This window comes from Giraffa tippelskirchi, chromosome 4, assembly GCF_054371585.1.
Source record: "Giraffa tippelskirchi isolate mGirTip1 chromosome 4, T2T-mGirTip1v1.2.pri, whole genome shotgun sequence".
NCBI lineage: Eukaryota > Metazoa > Chordata > Mammalia > Artiodactyla > Giraffidae > Giraffa > Giraffa tippelskirchi.
The window spans coordinates 146081867-146102164 of record NC_137278.1 but is presented as its reverse complement, the minus strand read 5'-3'; the positions used below and the strand labels follow the sequence as shown (position 1 = coordinate 146102164).

The 20298-nt window shown below is 40.9% G+C and overlaps 1 protein-coding gene across 2 annotated transcripts in view; it reads left to right on the top strand.

Annotated features, from left to right (window-relative positions):
- Nucleotides 1-20298, top strand: part of LOC145545399 (uncharacterized) — a 234556-nt gene that overhangs the window by 151212 nt on the left and 63046 nt on the right. The window contains exons 5-6 of one of the 2 annotated variants that reach the window (XM_081589874.1): nucleotides 3733-3887; nucleotides 4824-5899. In XM_081589874.1, the coding sequence (XP_081446000.1) occupies nucleotides 3733-3819 (87 nt within the window). In that variant the 3' untranslated portion in view covers nucleotides 3820-3887; nucleotides 4824-5899. Of the gene's footprint in view, nucleotides 1-3732; nucleotides 3888-4823; nucleotides 5900-20298 lie in introns of those variants that run through there. The other variant, XR_014082044.1, reaches the window with a different exon arrangement.

Genomic DNA, 20298 nt, shown 5'->3' with positions numbered 1-20298 from the left:
TGTTTTTCTGATTCTCATCTGCATACCTCCTAAAAGAATTAATCTTTGGGTCTACAGAAGTTTCACCTTTGGCAATCCAGCCAACGTATTTCTGGAAGAATCCCATTTCACCACCCTCCATTGGAGGATGGTAAGGCTCTGAACAGAGCTCAATACAAAAGAAATGTCTGCACTCTAAGAAGGATATTCTTCCACAGGGGCAGCTTTTCCTAATTTAAATTTTTTTTTCTTATCTTTCTGCTGCAAGGCATTGGGATCTTAGTTTACCGACCAGGAGTCAAACCTGCACCCCCTTCATTGTCAGCAGGTAATTTTAACCACTGGACCACCAGGGAAGTCCCTGCTTCCCTAATCTGCCCAAAAGCCCTCAGAGAGTCTAATGGTGTTTCTGGGAGAGAATGCCAGCTTGTACTTTACATATATTATTCCTCACTTTTGAGTGTAGGGTTTGGAGAAGGGAAAACCACTTCTCTCTCCACCCCAGTTCCTTTTAATTGCTAAAATATTATAACAAATGTACTAAACACTTTTGCAAAAAGAAAGAAAATTAGTCATTCCACAGTTATTCTTGCATATTCTGTTGTTTCTATTCTTATATAATTTGCAGATTATATCAGAATGTATTCACAGTTTTCTATGGTACCTTTTTTGGCTGCATTTTATACCATAAGCACTTCACGTTTCTATGGGTTTCTGTTTTTCATAATTATAATTTTAATAGTGCATAATTTCCATTGAAATAAAGAACGACAATGTATTTAACCATTCCTTCATTGATGGACTTTGACATTGCTTGTGATGTTTTGTATTCATCAATAAAAACTCCATAAATATCAGTGGGTCTAGAACTTATTCTTTTGTATTTGAATAAATTACCAGGAATGGGATAAAGTATTAACAATTTCCCTGTCTTCAATATGTGTTGCAGTATTGATTTCTTAAAGAATTTTAAAGATTTGCAATTTTAAAGATTCTTTGTGATTGAATAATGCACAAGCCAAGGTAGGGATGATATTCAAAATTTTTAGACTAGTTGGGGCATTGGTACTGACTGATCTAAACCCAAGGCCGGTTGGTCAACCTGCCTGAGCACACTGCCTGAATAGTGGTCCTATTTGGATGGCAAATTGAGTTGCCTCCAGGCACCCTTCCTTTCTATTCTTTTCTCTGTCCACCTGTGTTTTCTTCTCTAATGCCTTTCCTCTAGTTTTCTTCTTCTTCTTTAGCAAAATAGTAACAAAAGCAATAACTGAGATTTTATTAAGTGTTTACTCTGCCTTTATATATATTAACTCAATTAATTCTTGGAACAACACTATCAGGTGATTTAATCCCATTTTACAGACATGAACACTGAGGCTTAGAAGGTTAAATTACTCACCAAGCACAGACAGATGGAATATGACAGAGCTAAGATTTGAACGCACTCTGGCTTGCTCAGTAATTCTTAGTGAGGAGGCTGCTGGGTGGATGAGAGGACAGAAGAGGGAGAGAAGGTGAAATCCTGGAGGTACTGAAAATGGGTTGTTTCCGTTTCCTTTCTGCTCTTTTGTTTCCTGCGTTATTAAACTTTTTCATTAGCTTCACCTGGTATCATATTTACTTGCAGCTGTTAAACATTAGAAGACTTCAGAGGGGAGATTTACTTAAAGCATAGTTATTAAAATGTCAATTTTGATTTAAGGATTTCTTCTGCTTCGTATTACTCACTTGTCTCATATCTCTTTAATCTATAGTCATTTCTAATAAAGAACACTCAGTACCTGCCAGCCAAAGCACTTTAAGTGATTCTTGCCAAGACTCATTTAAGCGTATTATCTCTTGGCCGAATTATCAGTCAACTCTATGCCTGTCCTTTTACCATTTATAAACTCGGTGCTTGTGTCCATTCAGGTCCATTGTGAAGTCATTTATGACTTTGAGACTATGTCTCCTTTATAGTACCCCTTACCCTCTTAACTGGACGCAGTCCCTGATTGTTACTGTTATTTTTGCAACGGTTTTCAGTTGAATTCTTCAAGTTAGGCTGTAGATATTGACCTTTGAAGTGGGGATGGATGATGTTTTGAAGGAGTTGAGGGAAAGCTCTTTTTCTGGTTGTAAAGATCATAGATCATTGGAAGAAAATTAGAAACCAGTAAATGAGGTGAGGGTTTTTTTTCCCTCTTCTCTGTGGCTGCTGAGGAGCGGAGCTTGATGCAAGTGAGGAATAGGTAGAGTGGGTAAATCTTCTATCTTAGTTTGAATTCCTCCAAAGCAGAAACTGAAACAAGAGACTGAGTGAAGGCAGTTTATTTGGGAGGTGATCCTAGGAGGCAGGATTAGGAGAGGGGGTGCATGGGAAGAGGAGAAATTCATGTGACGCGGTGTGTTCAAGGTTACTGATGCAGGCTGGACCCCTGAGAAGTATATGGAATGTCTTCTAGAATTTTCCTCCTGAAAGACAGGAGGCTGGATTATATGGCTAGTTGAGGATTACCTGGGGATAATGATGCCCTCAGCCTATATTCCCCGTGTGTCTGCCCACAGGCCAACAGGGCTCCTTTGGTGCTGGAGACACAGCACAAGGTAAGAGGGGGCTCCTAGGAACTGTCTGTCACAGCCATGGCTGAAATCAGAGGGGTGCGCAGGCAAGCCTCCCACTACACAGCAACAATAAGAGTTGAAGTTCTAATTTCAAGCTCTATCTTGGAGAGTATACTAGGCTGAAGAAAAGGGAGGAGGCAGAATCATTGTCGAGGCTCAGAAGACCCATGTGGCAGGAGCACAGCGACTAAGCAGAGAGAGTCACTGGGAATGCAGCTGGAAAAGGAACCGTGAGCCGGATGAGAATTTTGTATTATATTTTAGGGTGATAGGAAGCCATTGAGGATTTGGCACAGAAGTGTGATATGATATCCTGTAAGGGGTACTTGAAGAAAAAAAAAATAAAAAATGTAAGAAGACAAGTATGGAAGCAGAAAGGCCAACTGGGAGGTTTTATAGGGTTCCAGGTGAGAGATGAAGGTAACCAAGGCCAGAGTGATGGTGTTGAAGGAGCAGAGAAATGGTTAAGTTCAAAATATATATTTATATATTTTTTGTTTATAAATTAGTTTGTTTCATCTTTATATCTAAGTACATTATAATGTTGGCTTCTACTGTGACTAAAATTATCTACACACTCATTAGATTGCTTTTATTGATGATCTAGAATGTCTTTTTTTTATAGATTTTTATTGGAGGAGTATAGTTGCTTCACCGTGTTGCGTTCGTTTCTACCGTATAGCAAAGGGAATCAGCTATCTCCAGTATCAAGAATAGTCCCTGGGAAATTCTAGGTTCTCAACAAATATTTGTTAAATGGATGAATAAGTAAATGACTCCAGAATCACGATGTTGCTTCTTTTGAATTCTCCCCTAAAATGCTTCCATTAATATGATCATCCCCATGACACAGGAGGGCATTACTTCAGTGTATAATTAATCATGTATATCAGTGCAATGAGGATGCAGTAAGAACCCCTATGAAAACTGGCAGCCTGAGGTGGGGAGGAAGTGGGTCAAAGTTCCTGCAGAGGAAGGTGGGCAGGCAGGGAGGTGTGGGCATGGGGCCAAACTGCAACCACTTACCAACCCATGCATGGTTTGCTTGGGACCAGCCCTGCTGGGTAGGTTGTGTGATACTGGGCTGGTACTGACAAATTCTACATTTCTTGTCTCTTTTCTCTTTCCTCTCTCCCACCCACTCAGGAAATGACAAGGAAGGAGAAGTTAGACCATCTGGGGCTGTGGGAAGGTCTGGCAGAGAGAAGGTACTTGACAGTGACAGTGCTTTGAAGGCCAGACTTCATCTCGTCGTATCCAAGGACTGACTGAAACAACACAGACAAGGGCCATTTATGGAAGTAAGCATACTGTTGCAAGAATGTGCTTTTGGGAATTTTGACAGCAGTTTGCATTTTCAAGGATTTATGGGAGTTTTGTCAGAAGTCAAAGTCTCTCTCTGTGCCTTCTTTCCTCACCCATACACTTGATGCCATTCTGCCAATATCAGGGAAACTTTCCACTTCCTGGAGTAGTGCCAAGACATCCTGATTTCTCCACATTTTTCTCTTTGAAACTTACCTATCCCCTTTAAATCTCTGTTAGTATTTCAATGGGAAAAGGCCAACATCCTAATCTCCCACTCAAGAAACCATGTAATGGGCATTCTATAAATAACACTTCCAGCTTCCTTTTCTAGGTCAAAGAAGTGATTCTAAATATGGGCATCTAGGCTAATGGGAGGAAAAGATGGGCCACTGGGAAGGGAATTTGATGTTTGTAAGACTTCCTGGTGTCAGCAGTTGTCTTCTTTGAGGACAGTCTCTGGGACCTGACTCCCAACATCCAGATCTTAGTTTTACCATTTGGTTAGTTGTGGGACATTGGGGACTTGTTAATTTCCTCTTGCCTCAACTTACAAATTGAGGCATAATTTCCATATGCCTCAGTTCTGCAAAATGTGGCATATGATAGCTGGATCCTCCTCATAGAGTTGGTATGAGTGTAAATAAGTGACATTTCTTATAGGGCTGATGTGAGTGTCAAGTGAGTTAATGTGTGTGCATGTGCTTAGAAAAGTGCTAGTGCACATTAAGCTTCAGAAGCGGTGACAATGAGCCTTCCATGCAACTCACAAGGGGAACTCACATACAGCTAGCAATGCTTCCCACTGGCTTTGGCTTTGTGAAAGTCACTTACCTGGTTTCCCTGTCTGTAAAGTCGCCTTCAAACTGGTTTGGATATGGGATTGCAAAATCCATCTCTTTCCCAAAACATCTCATGATTTTTTTGACTAGAGAATGAAGTCCCATGACATGGCATGGATCTCTCCAGTCAGTCCTCAGCCATGCAGTATGATTCTTGTGGATACAAGCAATGGGAAGCAAAGAAAACTGGCTGAACAAATGAAGAATGGGTTGTCTCCCATATCTGAAAAGGGGAAGGGCAGATTGTTTTAGGCACAAAAAGATCCAACATGTATAAATGTGTTGGCCTTTCTCTGTGGTAGGGACTCTGCCCAGAGAGACCCTTCGAAATGCTAGGATTTCATCAATCTTACAGCTGCAGAGGAGAAGGCAATGGCACCCCACTCCAGTACTCTTTTGCCTTGAAAATCCCATGGACGGAGGAGCCTGGCAGGCTTCAGTCCATGGGGTCGCTGAGTTGGACACGACTCAGTGACTTCACTTTCACTTTTCGCTTTCATGCTTTGGAGAAGGAAATGGCAACCCACTCCAGTGTTCTTGCCTGGAGAATCCCAGGGACAGGGGAGCCTGGTGGGCTACCGTCTATGGGGTCGCACAGAGTCGGACACGACTGAAGTGACTTAGCAGCAGCAGCAGCAGCACAGCTGCAGATCTCGTGGAAGGAGAATAAAATTCCTGGGATGTAGTTTGGGACGTTGGATAACTTGAGTCATCTACCCAACTCGGAAGTATTAACTCGATCCAGGGAGATAGGAGGTAGTGGTTGGTCAAATGATGATCACAGGCCCTGACTGCCCTGACTCCAGGAGGAGGGTCAACTTTCTCAGTAGATACTGAAAATAAATGGGTTTCCCCAAAGGAAATAGAGTTACCACCATGAAGAGAATAGAGAATGGATAATGAATAGGCAAATGTAACAGATGTCGACTACAATGTAAGCTTCCTGCATTTCCTATCATTTTTTGAACACATGCTGCAATTTTCCATTTCCTGCCCTAGCACATGATGTTTTCTTTGCTAAAGTGCCTGTCTCACACCTCCATCTATCAAAAGTTCAAAGTACATTTAAAATTGTGCTTCCTTTATGTAGCCTACTCCTTAATAATCAAAATTTATTACCTTTATAGAGCCCTGTAAAGGACTCATCATCTACTTTGTATTATATTACATTGTGTACGTGTCTTTCTTTTGTTACTGGATTGTAAGCTCCTTAGGGGAGAAAATGATACCTCATAACACACTGCACACATGCATGCTATTGGGAAATCCAGGAGCATCCTCTACTATGTAAAAAGCTTTGTGTCAACTCTAAAGTACCATAATAAAGGTTATCATCATTATTTTCTACATTGCAGTTTTCTCATAAATATTTGGTTGGTTTTCTAGACTATCTAATTGTAATCAGAAGTGATTCTCAGCAATCTCCAAATTCTCTATACTCACTCTTTTTCTAAATCCAAGATTAACATTATTCAGGTGCAGAAATATGCCTTCTTTCAAAATGCTTCAGGCATCTGGGCCAAGTAAACAGAGCAAGGATTTTATTTTGTATCTGCATTTAGATTAAATTCTTTGGCATTTCTTTGGTTTTATTTCCTAGCAGCCTTTTACATTTTAATACTCTATCTTGTATCTTATGAACCTTAATCAAATGCAAAACTTTGAGTTTTTAGAGCCTGCCTATGGCCAGAGAGCTCATCTTTACTTGCTTCTAGAAGGTCTGACAGCCTGTGTTAAGTATGCCTGGCTCTAGCAGGCACTGACAGTACTATCAAGGCCTGCAAGCTGATCCAACCCTAGAGGCTCCAGCTTCCCTCAAGGCCTGTAGCCCATTCACAAACCTCACAAATGAATGTTGAACATTACCAGGCGCAGAAAGGCTGACCCGAGGCAAAATCTGAAGTAGGCTACCACTCCTGCTCTGTGCACCTTTCACCCATTTTGTACACTCCCTTCCTTTCCTAAGAGATGCCCGCAGTCTACTTCCCTCTTGCTGCTCAGGGGCATGTGTTGGAAATGCCATCTATCAATAGATCTCCATTTTCTCCTATGTTTTTCAATCTCCTCTGTGCATAACAGTTCCACCTGGCAATCCTTTCTTAGGAATCAATAATCTTGTACTGTGCTGTGGTAAGTTGCTTCACTTGTGTCCGACTCTTTGCAACTCTATGGAGCCCACCAGGTTCCTCTGTCCATGGGATTCTCTGGGCAAGAATACTGGAGTGGGTTGCCATGTCCTCCTCCAGGGCATCTTCCCAACCCAGGGATCGAACCTGAATCTCTTAGATCTCCTGCATTGGCAGCTGTGTTCAGTCCTTCCAAATTACACATTGAATTCGCGTGTCTGGTGGGACTGGCTAGAGACAACCCTCTACTCAAAGACAAAAATGGGATGGATCTCGAGCAACGCAGCATTTGTGGGAAAGACCTGGAGATGGGCTAGAGTTGGATCAGAATAGAGTCCAGTGTGCTCTTAGCAGTCCTTAATGTTAAATGAATATTCCTGGCAAGAGTGAGCAAGAAAGAGGGAGAGACCCGAGCAGAATATACTCATCAACATTAATACCAGAAACTCACTGAAAGCATGGGTTCTTCAGTCCCCCTAATGATACTGGTCCCATTTATATCTTGAGGTGAGAACCTGGGGTCAATTGACAAAATCCAGTGGTGGCGGGGTGGGGGGTGGGGCAATACTTTTGGCCTGTTTGACTTTGACTTTTTGGTCAGTGGGTTGGGGGTAGTCTTACCAGCTGCCATTTAAACCATGTGCTTGTTGTGTGCTTTGCATCTATTAAATCATTTGATCCAAGAAAGCTGGTGACAGAAGCAGTCTCATTTTGTAGCTGAGATCAGCAGAGAGATGAGTGATTTTATAAAGAGGTTGTAAACTTAATATTCAAATCAAAGTCTACCTGATTCCCAAGTTCCTGCTGCTAACAATCATACTCCTATCTAGCCACGTCAAAACAAGTAACTTGAGCAGTTTCTAAGTTCTCATACACAGATCTGCCCATTAACTGGCTTATTTATCTACCATAGGAAATCACTGTTGGTTGTTGAGAATACCGGGATATGTAGCAAGTGCCCTGGGAACAGTAAGGGTGGATCATCAAGCTATGCCTGGTGATTAGTGCATTGAATTGAGCCTTGAAGGGTAAACAGAAGTTTGACAGGAATGGAATAAGAGGAGGGATGCTTTAGGAAAAAATCATATTGTTTCCCTTTTAGACTCTGAGAATGCTCACAGTATAAGAAGGGGAAAGCAGGATATGCCAAATGACCCTCACCTTGGGGTTCCCCTATTTAATGTCCCCAGAAGAGGATTGTGAGCTCAATAGATCGGTGAGGGGAGGGAGGGATGAGTAGATCCAGGGTGATATGACCCAGCAAGGAACAGAATGGGGAACGTGGGGATCTGCAAAGGGAAAATAAGAAATAGTGAAATAGTGACAGAGATTTGGCTTTCGTAACTAGAACTTGGGAAACAGAGGGGTGGGGGAGTAGATTATGAGGAAGGTAATTTAGGTCAGAGCAGTACGGAGGAGGGTTCAACTGAAGCAAAGAGCCTGGGGTAGAGGTTGAAGGGAGATTGCCCTGGCTAATTTGGCCTAATGAGAAAAAATTCACTGATTTGTACAAAGTAGTATTAGTCAGTAGTACCTGATGTAACAAAAACACAAATTTCAGATATTTAATCATAAGAGAACTGTTAGGTAAAATTTGGTGCATTCATTCAACAGAATCTTATATAGCCAATTAGAATAACTGTGTAGGAACACAGACACAACTTACGTTAAAAAGAGCACCATACAAAATTATATTCACATTCTAAGTGTCCTAGGAACAAGAAGTTAATACACAAAAAATGAAGGTGGCCCTGTTGGTTGATATCATTATTTTCCCTTTTAACAATTTAAAAAGGAAAAATGATCTCAAAGTGATTTCTTGAGGTTCTTTTATTACACTGAGAGTAACAGCAACAAACATTTGTCGAATGCAGTCTGCGTACATTCCAGACACTGTTCTGTTGCATGGATTTGCTCTTTTAATCCTCAGAGCCACCCTCTCAGGTGAGTATGGTTATTTGGTGAAGGTCACTGAAGTTTCTTGCCCAAAATCTCACAGTTAGACCCAGGACTTAAACCCAGCCAGCTGAACTTCAGAATTCACGCTTTTTTACCACCATGTGAGGCTGCTTCCCCTTAACGGCAAGGTCATTTTGGCATGACAGCTTTGCTAGGTTTGAGGTGGCTTCATGTCATTCTGAATCTCTCTCTAGAGCAAATGATGTTGTAAGAGTAGTCTGTTAAGAAAGCACATCTCTTTGGGGTGAGCCAGCATAGCACAAGCTGGCACATAAGAAAGGCTAGATCCTCTATTCAGTTTAACCATGGAACAGTCCAACTAATTTAGCAAAATTTCATCAAGTCCCTGCCTCCAAGCAATTATTTAATCTCTGCATACTGCTGGATCTCCTTTTGTCCACAAACCCCAAGTATCTAGTAACTGTTAACAGAATGGATTTTTCTGTTAGCTGGGGATGGATTTAGAACCAAACAGAACCTCCACTTTAAAGAGTCCCTGAGCAAGCTCTGTTAACATCATTCCCCAAAGGATCCAGGTTGTGCCAAGTCAAGTTCTGGCTGTGTGCTGCAATGAGGTAGGTTACTAGGTGCTTTAAAATGTGGTGACTTGTGACAAGCATAGACTCTTAAATTTTATAACTCCTTATGAGAAGATAACACTTTCATAGGTGTTATGTTAATCAGTCTCTGTTAGGAGTTGAATTGTGTCTCCTGAAAATTCATATGTTGAATTCCTAGCCCCCAATATTTCAGAATGTGATCACATTTGGGAAAAGGGTCGTTGCAGATGAAATTAGCCAAGATGAAGTCATACTGAATTAAGAGTGGGTCCCTAATCCAATAGGACTGCTGTCCTTATAAAAAGGAGGAATTTGGGGGCATTTGCACAGGGAGAAGCGAGGTGAAGATGAAAGAAGAGATCAAGGAGATGCTGTAGAAATCAAGGAGTGCCAAAGACTGCTAGCAGACCACCAGCAGCTTGGAGGGAGGCTTGGAACAGATTTCTCCTTCACAGTCTTCAGAGAGAACCAACCTGCTGACAGTTTGATCTCAAACTTCTTCCCTCCAGAACTGAGACAATAAGTTTCTGTTGTTTCAGCCCCTTAAGTCCCTGTTATGGCAACCCTAGCAAACTAATATGGTCTCCAAAATTAGTCTCTGAAGACAGATAAACTATTATTTTCCTTCTTCATGTACATCATAGTCAATGTCTAGTAAATTCAAGAGAATTTCAGTAGATTCATTCATTTATATGTATGCATACGCACAACTCTCCTGTGAAGCAAAGGACTTGATATCCTCTGCATTTTGGAGGTCAAAACCAAGGCACAGAAACCAGAGTCCCCCGTTAAGAAGTATTGGGGCCAGGATTTCAAACTGAATATTCCTCTCACGATGCCATGTTGCTTCCACCAAAGGAGGACAAAAGCATGGAGCTATGTGGAGAAGTGAAAACGAAATGACAAAGACACAGACATTGAGAAAGAAGTGGAATTTGTGAGCATGCTGAGACCTAGGGATAGTGGCAAACAATGGGAAGATCCAAGTTTGGGGGTGTATGTCCCAAAATGCATTTCATGGAAACTCTTGCATGTCAACATCATATGAAAAAATGCTCCCAGGGTATTCAAGGGGGAGAAAGGTTGCTTACTCTATCTCCTGCTCAGAGATTCAAGGCACCCATAAATAGTGCAAATACTCCAAGTTTTCCAGAAAAGAACTCTACTGAACTTTGTTTAACCCAGCACTTTTCCAACTTATTCAAGTATGGGATCTTTTTGCTACTGTTGATCTATAATGTTGCAGGACAAACCCTATGGGCTAGAGGAAGAAGCTAGAGCAAGGAGACCCACGGATGAGGATGCTCAGGCGGTAACGTCCTAACATTAGTTAAGCTCTTTTTCTAGTTTGTCACCTCTTTTTCTCTTTCACAGCAAGACTCTTATATATCTGTTCCCTTTTTCAATTAAACATCAGATATACAAAGAACATATGGAGAGTAACATAAAAGATACTCATGGTGACATCACTCAATTTTAGAAATAAAACATTGTGGGTTTAGCTGAAGCCTGTGTTTCTTTTCCAAAGATACTCTCTTGTTTATAACCTCACTTGCACCCTAGATATAATTACTAGTTCTTAGCAACTAAACAACAGTAAACTTTATGTAACTGCTCTTCTAGTGTATACATTTTTCTGAGACTTGGTTGTTTTGTTCAATATAATCTTTGTGAGAATTTTCCATGTTGATGTATTACCTCTAGTTCATTTATTTTTACTGTAATATAGTATTCTATTGTATGAATATACCAATATGTAGGTAAGCATACTTTCATTTATAGACATTTAGGATTAGACATTGCTATTATGAATCATCCTGCAATGAATATTCTCATTCATAAGTTGAGAAAAACAAGAGAACTTTTCTCTAGGATATATGTAAATTGTTGTTGTTGTTTAGTCGCTAAGTCATGTCTGACTATTTGTGACTCCATGGACTGTTGCCAGGCTCCTCTGTCCATAGAATTTTCCTGGCAAGAATACTAGAGTGAGTCGCCATTTCCTTCTCCAGGGAATCGTCCCAACCCAGGGACTGAACTCACATCTCCTCCATTACAGGCAGATTCTTTACCACTGAGCCACCTGGGAAACCCCATAGGATATATATATATATGTATGTAATCGTTAGGTTATAGGGTATGTACACATCCAATTTTACTAGATATTGCCAAATTACTCTTCAAAGTAGTTATTCTGAGTTCAATTTGTATGAGAGTTCCAGTGGCTCCTCATGAACTCTTTTTATTGTTAACCTACATCATTTTCATCAAGCTAATGGTTGTGAAATAATATTTCATTATGGTTTTAATTTATTTGCATCTGTCCATTACTAATCAAATGAGATCAGTAGTTTTATTACATATTTATTGGTCATTCAGGTTTCCTCTTCTGTGAATTGCCTTCTGCTTTGCATATTAGTTTTCATTCATTTTCTTCTATTGACATTTTTCTCTCATTGATTTTGGAAAGATTTTTAATTAGTTCTCCATGCCACAATACTAATCTTTTCTTTACAAACATCTTCCTGAAGACTTGGGACTTTTCAATGTTTGGAAGTTTTCTTTGTATATAGGTTATAAGTTATAAAATAATTAAATTTATTTACCTATTCATTATTATTTGTACATTTTGTATCTTGTTTAAGCAATCTTTCCCAAAATTCAAGAAGTAGATATGTTCTTTTATTTTCTTCTAAAATTTTTAAAGTTTCACTTTTTACATTTAGATCTTTAATAGACTTGGAATTGATTTTTGTGTTTTATATGAAGTAAGGATTAAATCCTCCCCATTGGATAATCTATTATCATAGCACTTTTATTTAATTGTCTATAATTTTCCTCATAGAGAATCTTCAAAGTTTCCTCTCATGATATTTTATTTGCATAGGCATCTATTTTGGATTGTAATATCATATAATTATTCTGTTCATTTCTATACCAATATCATACTGAATTAGTTACTACAGCTTCATAATAAGTTGATTTCTGATATGGTAGGTTAATTGAATTGAGCGGTTGTCCATGGTGGCTCAGTCGGTAAAGATCCACCTGCAATACAGACCTGGATTTGATCCCTGGTTTGGGAAGATCCCTTGGAGGAGGGCACGGTAACCCACACCAGTATTCTTACCTGGAGAATCCCCATGGACAGAGGAGCCTGGCGAGTTGCAGTTCATGGGACTGCAAAGAGTTGGACATGACTGAGCGACTAAGTACAGGACACATACGGCACATCCATACCCTTAGCATCTAACCTTGCAGCTCATTGCATCAAGAAGTTGAGCCTGGTTCTCAACCCTTTGAATCAGGACTGGTCTTGCTACTTGCTTTGGCTAATCAAATGTGTTGTAAGTGACAGTGTGCCGGTTCTAAACTTAGACCTCAAGAGACTCTGTATGCTTCTACTGCCTCTTTGGGAATTCTGCCCTCACTGTGAGAATAAACTCACATAGTGTGCTGACAGATAAGAGAGCACATGATACAGGGTAAAGTCAATCCAAGTGGAGACCATCCTAGACCAGCCAGTGCCAAGCCAACAAACCAGCTGCCCTTACAAAAAAGCTTAGCCAAAATAGCCACACTTGGCTTAAATTACCAGAACTCTACAGCCAACCTGTAAATTTATAAGCCAAAATAAATGCTTCTTGTGTTATGCCACTGAGGTTTTGTTGTTGTGGGTTCCGCACCTTAATTGTGCTAAAAGATGACTGCCATGTGCATCAAGTCTGATATTTTGTTCTGTTATTTAAAACTATCTTAGTTGATCACAGCCTTATGTGCTTCCCCATATAGAGTTTAAAACTGGTTTATCAAATTCTGTGACGTAGTTTAACCCTTTAACATATAACTCAAGTTCCAGGATAGCATCCTTTGCAACACAGAGTCTTTTCCAAGATTTCACCTTAGATCATCACCAAAGGTGAATCTAACTGAACCATCAGTTGCTCCATTTCTGATAAGTTCTTAATTTATTTGTATTTGCTTTTTCATATTATAATATTATCATAAGATGGTATTGGTGGTTCTGTTGTCAGGGCAACCAAATGTGATACATGAGCTTTCAGCTTTAACTAAAACCTTAACTCTCTTTGGCTACATTCCATACGCTTCCTTGATTCCCTTCTTTTGTGAGGTTGAAATAATGGAAGATATGCTACAGTTCTGTCAGTGTCTCGTGTTTTATATCTGTTTGCTCCTTTACATTCATTAGCAGGTATTACATCGTTCTCAAAATTTACTAATTTCCTTTTACTATTTGTCCTTGATAGATCCTCTTCTTCATTATAATTTTGCACAATTTATTCAACATATATTTAATGGTCACCTATTATGTTCCTGGCACTGGGGTTATAAAAGTGAATAAGGCAGTTATGGCCCATATCCTTTCAGAGTTTACCAGGTTAGGAAGACAGGAATATAACAGAATAGCACAAAGTACTTTACCAGTATGTGAAGTGCCATGTACAGGTTGATGGGTGGGGGCCTGATCTAATCTGCATCAGTGAAGATTTCTGTGAGGAATAAACTTGAAGCTTAGGCTGAAGAATAATTTGGAGTTAGCCCGAATTGTGAGAGACCACATCTGGCAGGGGTACAATGTGATGAAGCCTTGAGGTCTTAGGGAGGATGAGGAGTTGGAAAGGAGGCCAGTGTGACCTCCCGTAGATGTAGAAGATTAGTGTATGAGGGTGAAAGGAGTTAGAGAAGTGGGAAGGGACAAAAATCACAGTGGACTTCACGGGGTTTCTGCCACAGCTGTTTAGGAACTGTGTTATGAAGCTCTTAAATAGTGAAGTCATCCGAGAGAAGCTTGTTTCTCCTCTTAGCCCATTGCCACGTATAAGACAAGCTGTGTTAGAGATGCTCTGAGTGTTCACTAGTCCTCAGGTCTGTTTCCCAGGCCACCTCAGATCCAGGTCATGCCACATCCCCTGCTGAGATGGGGAGAAACTCCCTGTCTCTGGTGCTGCACTCACTCCAGGGAAATCAAAAGTCAAGCCCAGAGGCCTGATTCTTTAGCGCCACTCACTCCAGGGTATCACTCTTCCTAGAAGGTCTCTCTTGATCATCCTCCCTGGCACTTTAGTCACTGTGATGGCTCTGGGATCCATGCACGTACACCAGATCTCTGGTTAAGAGCCTGCTGGTATAACAGTTACATCTTTACGTGGAAATGACTTAATCTAGTATCTGGTCTGGGAAAAACTTGGTTTTACTGTTTTCAGCTTTTTAATTTGTTTCTTGTTATTCATTCTGGTTGTTTCTATCAGGTCCCCCAAATTTTCTTGCATTTTAGGCCCTCCAACAATACACATGCACTCAGGAAATACAGTGTGTTGATGATGCATCTAAAGGTCGTAGGGTGTAGCCTAGTCAGGGATTTTTAGATCCCAGGTTTTAGAGCTTGGGTCCATGACAAAGGTTCATAGCTCCCCTATTCCTATGACATTCAGAGCACTCCGAGTAGATGTGTTTAGCAGATGTTTGTGGTTTTAGCTTGCCCATTCTTCTCTCTCGGTAACATCAGGAACTTGATTTCTCTTTAGGACCTTCACTCCAAATAGTTTTTGATCTTGATGGTGCTGCTGGTCAGTAAGCTTTAGATCCTTTAGCCATGGAAGGATCCGGAGTCTAATCCAGGTCAAACAGAATTCCTCTCCAGGAACTGTGCTTACAGCAAGGGGGAAATGACTTGATCTGCTTCATTCCACTGGCAATACACAAGAAATCGTGCCCACTAGAAGTTCCTGCTGCCTGGATCCCAAAACAGCTCTATTTCCTCTCCCACTCCATTTCCTTCCACCAAACCCCTCTGGTGCTTAAATTAGCCAGAGTAGTCAGCTTCTGTGTTTCGCAACAGGCGAAAAGTGCAACTCAAGATGTGCATGTGAGACTCCTTCTAAGGTGTGGGATTCTTCAGGTTCTCAAAAGCATCCATAATCCATATAAGGTTAAAAATCTTTCGGTTAGATGGTCATGTTTTTTGTTGAGGTTCCAAGGAGAATTGGATACATGCATCTTTGCAAAATAACAAATGCTCGAGTCACAGAACTGAAGCTCAAAACTGTGGACTTTTTGACATTCTCTTGCAAAGCATAATTTTTTTTTTTTTTTTGGCAGAATGGGCCTTTAACTAGAAACTCATGAAATAATTTAGTTAGCCCCTCAATTAAAAAATAACCCCGGGGGCTTCCTCTGCAGTCCATTGTTTAAGACTCTGACCTTCCAATGTAGAGGGTGTGGGTTCCATCCCTGGTAGGGGAACTAATATCCCACATGTGGCGTGATGTGGCAAGAAAAATAAATTAAAAAGTTATTTTATATATAAAAAAGACTATACATTATTGATTAAAAAAAAAAAGACTAACCCTGTCTTTTCTTAAAGTGAGTTTTGCTTTCCAGTTAAAGGCTTCATTCCTTTCCCACCACCCTGGCCCATTCCTCTCCTCACATGAGTTTTTTGTCTAGTCAAAAGATCCCGTTCTATGCATGGAGAAGTGATTCGCAGCTATGGGAGGATTAAGTTAAGTTTGGTCTCTTGGCCAGTATTCCTCCACGTTTGAAGCAGGATGCCTGAAGGGGTGCAAGGTGGGCTGAGGAACCAGAGACTCTGTCCAGCTTATGAAAAATAAGGGTATTCTTTTCTATTATTCCCTAGCTCTTGAAAAGTCAAGTTCACTGCTAAGTGCAAACTGAATGGTTCCTTGTTACCATTCTAAAACGAGAGACTTTCAAAAGAAGGAGAAGAAGAAACAGGCAAATGAAACCACTTTTGGGTCCAAACCACTGAAACCAGAGACAGTTCCAAGACACACCCAACTTTTATCCCCATCCCAACCCCAAGTCCCTCTTTACCACCAAAAAATTATTTCAGCTTTATGCCAAGAACAACATTTCACATTTGGGATGACTGATTTAGTTATTACTATTTAATCACATGCATGTGTGCATACACACACATATATGCTCTTTTACCAAGCTCCCTTTCTCTCTTCGCTTCCATATCATTTAAAATGGGAGTGAGTTCAGGAAGCGGAGTGTGTTTGTCTTGTCTGCTTCCCACAAGAATTCAATTGCCAGTGACAATGGTGCCACCATAATTTGGTTTTGCTTCCTTGAAGAAAATACAACTGGGATGTCATAGCAGGCACAGTGAGAGCTGTGTTTGGACAAGGACTTAGAACCAGGAGAAAGCTCATTTTCAACACAACTTCCACTGGTCTCCAGTGGCAAGAGTTCAGGGCCGAGTAGTGTTCAACCACCATCACTTTACATGAATGGGGACCAAGGGCCACTGACTTTCAGAAAGAGAGCACGATGCCAGCAGTCATTTAGATTCCCTTGACGTCTCTTCTAACTCAGAAGGTTAATCTTCAATTGCTTAAAAAATCTCTTTCACAGCTCATCAGAGTGTTATCCTTAATATAAATTTCTTATTAAAAAATCTACTGAGCACCCAGCCAGTGCCCAGCACTCCACTGGATGCCATTAGATAAAAGAGATGGAAGAGTATAGATTCGGATTGGATGAGCAACAACTTACCCAAGAAGCAATTTTCTTTATAACCTACATTAATACTAATGAAGCCAGTGATCACTTGCTGGGTAACTGGTATATTCTCAAAACTATACAAGGTGCTCGACATTCATGAAATCGAATCCTCCTGGCAACAAGAGGATGCCAGCTATGTGTTCTAGAGAAAATTTCCTGCCTCAGTGGAAAGCCATGCATTGTTTAGTGCACACTCTTTCAGGTTATCTCATTCTGATTCTTAGAGGGCAGCTTTCATTGCCTTTAAGCTATTCTGCTACTCTGTAGGTTATAGATAACAGTTGTTTAGTTGCTAAGTTGCGTCCAGCTCTTTGTGACCCCATGAACCGTAGCCCGCCAGGCTCCTCTGTCCACAGGATTTCCCAGGCAAGAACACTGGTGTGAGTTTTCCTTTCCATCTCCAGAGGATCTTCCCGACTCAGGGATCGAACCGACATCTCCTGCATTGGCAGGTAGATTCTTTACCACTGAGCCACCAGGGAAGCCCTATCAATTACAGACAACAATGCAAGTGATTCTTGTCTATAGGATACAAATATATACTGGTTCGATATAATTAAATTGGCTTCTCCACCTGCTCATCCTTCCCCCATTAGAAAAAGCCAGTTTCTGTTTGCAAACCTATTTCAGCATTCTTTTACATCATATAAATTCCTGCCTCTTTTATTTCTCCTTTGAAATAATTTAACATTTATATGTTAAAGACAATCTTTAGCATGTTACTTTTATATCTGTATGAGAGTCATAATTTCATTTTTTTTTAAAATCCTTTAACAAGTTATTGAACTCCATTATACAGATGAAGAAATTGGGCCTCAGAGTGAAATGAGTTGCTCAGGACCACTAATCATCAAGTGACCTAGTCAAGGCTAACACCTGCTCTTTCTGACTCCCATAGCCTGTGTGCTTGCTTCTAATTATGCCCCTGCTCTGTGCCAGGCATGTGCTAGGCGTATGGGAATATTCTTTCAAGTCATTCAGCTATTAATAGTCTCTTCTGCACTGGCACTATGCACTTATAAAATATTCATGATATAATCTCCGTTTGCCCAGATGATAATCAGGTATACACTAAAAAGAAGAAAAATGTATGATAAAGAAAGGGCAGTCAGGTAGTGGTAAGAGCCCAGTGGAATTATTCTCAAAAGCTTTCAGAAAGTGATAGTTTCTCAATCTGCATTGTCTAAATGGAAGGGCCATTAAGAAGAAGGCTGCAAGTTAAAGCCGACACTTTGGAAACTTACATCCTGCAGCCTCAAGTCGTGTCATTTAAGAAGCATGCTAAGAAATAGGATTATACCACTGCTTGCACATTTGTTATCTGACTGTAAAAAAAAAAAAAATGTGGCCAGTGAAACAAAGCACCTATTCTAATCTCTTAAGCATTTGGGTATATAACTATTTTGCATGAAGTTTTCATTGGCTTGAATTTACTTGGGTTTTGCTTAATACTGGTTATGATCGGCTCCTTTGTGTTTGTAGGCTAAACTCAACTTTATATCGTATATCTTTGATGTGGCCCCTACTCACTTTTCTTCTCTTCTGATATCCAACAGCATTCGTCTCTGCTGGTATCTCCATCTCATCCTCCCTCACAAAAACACACACACACAGACACCCCCCCCACACACACACATACATATACCCTCTCACAATCTAGGTTTCCAACTCTCTGAGGGGCTTGCAATTCTCCAGGCCACCAGGCTTTGCAGCAGCACAGCCTTGATTGAAGATTTACTTGTGACAGGGCCCTTCCAACTCATCCCACCCTGGTGAGCAACTAACCATCACTTAGCCCTCAATTTAAATCATTTTCTGATCCTGGTTTGCAAAAATCAGTTTTTCCCTGAACATATGTCCTCACCAGCATGTGCTTACAAATCCCCCGGTCGTGCCTATTTGTTTACACGTTTGCTCCCAGGGTGCTCTGGTCTCTGTTCTCTCCTCTTTCCCAAGCTGCCTGATGCATATTTGTGCTCAGTAATTTAATGCGTCATTCACCTATGGATGTGTGGATTCACCAACATGATAGCTAAAGCACTGAAAAGGATGGAAGAGATCAGAGCGTTCAAGCCCTCTTTTTCATTGCTGGGGAAACTGAGGCACAGACAAGTGCAATCTGCTCACATAGGCGGGTGAGGAATGAATTATTAGAACTCCCTTCTGAGTTAAGTGCTAATTCCAACACCCTCACTGCTTTCTGGGGTGGAAAGAGGGTGGGAGGGAAAATTACCCTGAGAAAGAGGCCAGTTGGTGCTGTGTTTTGTTTCTGTGGTGCTTTCATAATTTTGGTTAAGATATTTTAAGCCAGAGCACTGGGGTGGTTCAGTGCTCCTTAACCAACTTGGCATTTTCCTCCTGCAAGCAGAGTGGCTCAGAGCCTTATCATAGCCCTGTAACCACATCCCCTGCTGGGCCTAATGCTAAATCAACACAGTCAGCTAAAAACAAACACTCCCAGGTGTGCAGCACATGGAGCGCGGGAGGGTGTTTATTCTAACACCCAGGATGGTGAGCTGGGTTTGGTGAAGCTGGGGAATAGACCGCAAATGGACAGGGGCAACATCCCAAAGGATCTCCCAAGCCTGGGGTGCTGGGAGGGTTGCCGACGGCTTCTGAGGACTCCAGTTGCCCCCTTGAAAATCAGGTCCTTTGTATGTGGAATCTAAAATATGACACAAATAAACTTATGAAACAGAAACAGACTTATAGACTTGGAAAACAAACTAACAGTTACCAAAGGGGAAAGTTGGGGGGGAGGGATAAATTAGGAGTTTGGGATTAGATAAACAACATGGTCCTACTCTGGAGCACAGGAAACTACATCCAATATCCTGTGATAAGCCATAATGGGAAAGAATATAAAAAAGAATATGTGTATACACAGAGAATTGAATCACTGCTTTGCATCAGAAACTGACGCATCATTGTAAATCAACTATACTCCAATTAAAAAAAAGAAAGAAGAAAGATCTGAGTTTCCTAATTATATGAAAAATACCCATCAGGCATTTCTTGGAGCTCTCCTTCAGATGTAAAGGAGGAACTCACAAACCCTCTCTCCAGCCTGCTGAGCAGATCCAACTCTGCCAGGAAGAAAAGCTTCTGGTCCTTGATTCCTGAAGCTGCCACACTGAACACCCCTGAGCCAGGTGACTTAGGGAAGGGTGAGTAATGATAATTATCAATATGACGCAGCCTGAGTGAGGCCCTTGAATGCCAGACAGCCTTAAGTGCTTCATAGGTGTTATGGGATTTAATCCTTGCCTCCACTCTGTGAGGCAGAAATTTTTATCAGTGTTCTCTCCGCTTTACAAATAAGGAAATGAGGGGAGAAAGGGATAAATCAAATTGTTTAAGACTATAGAG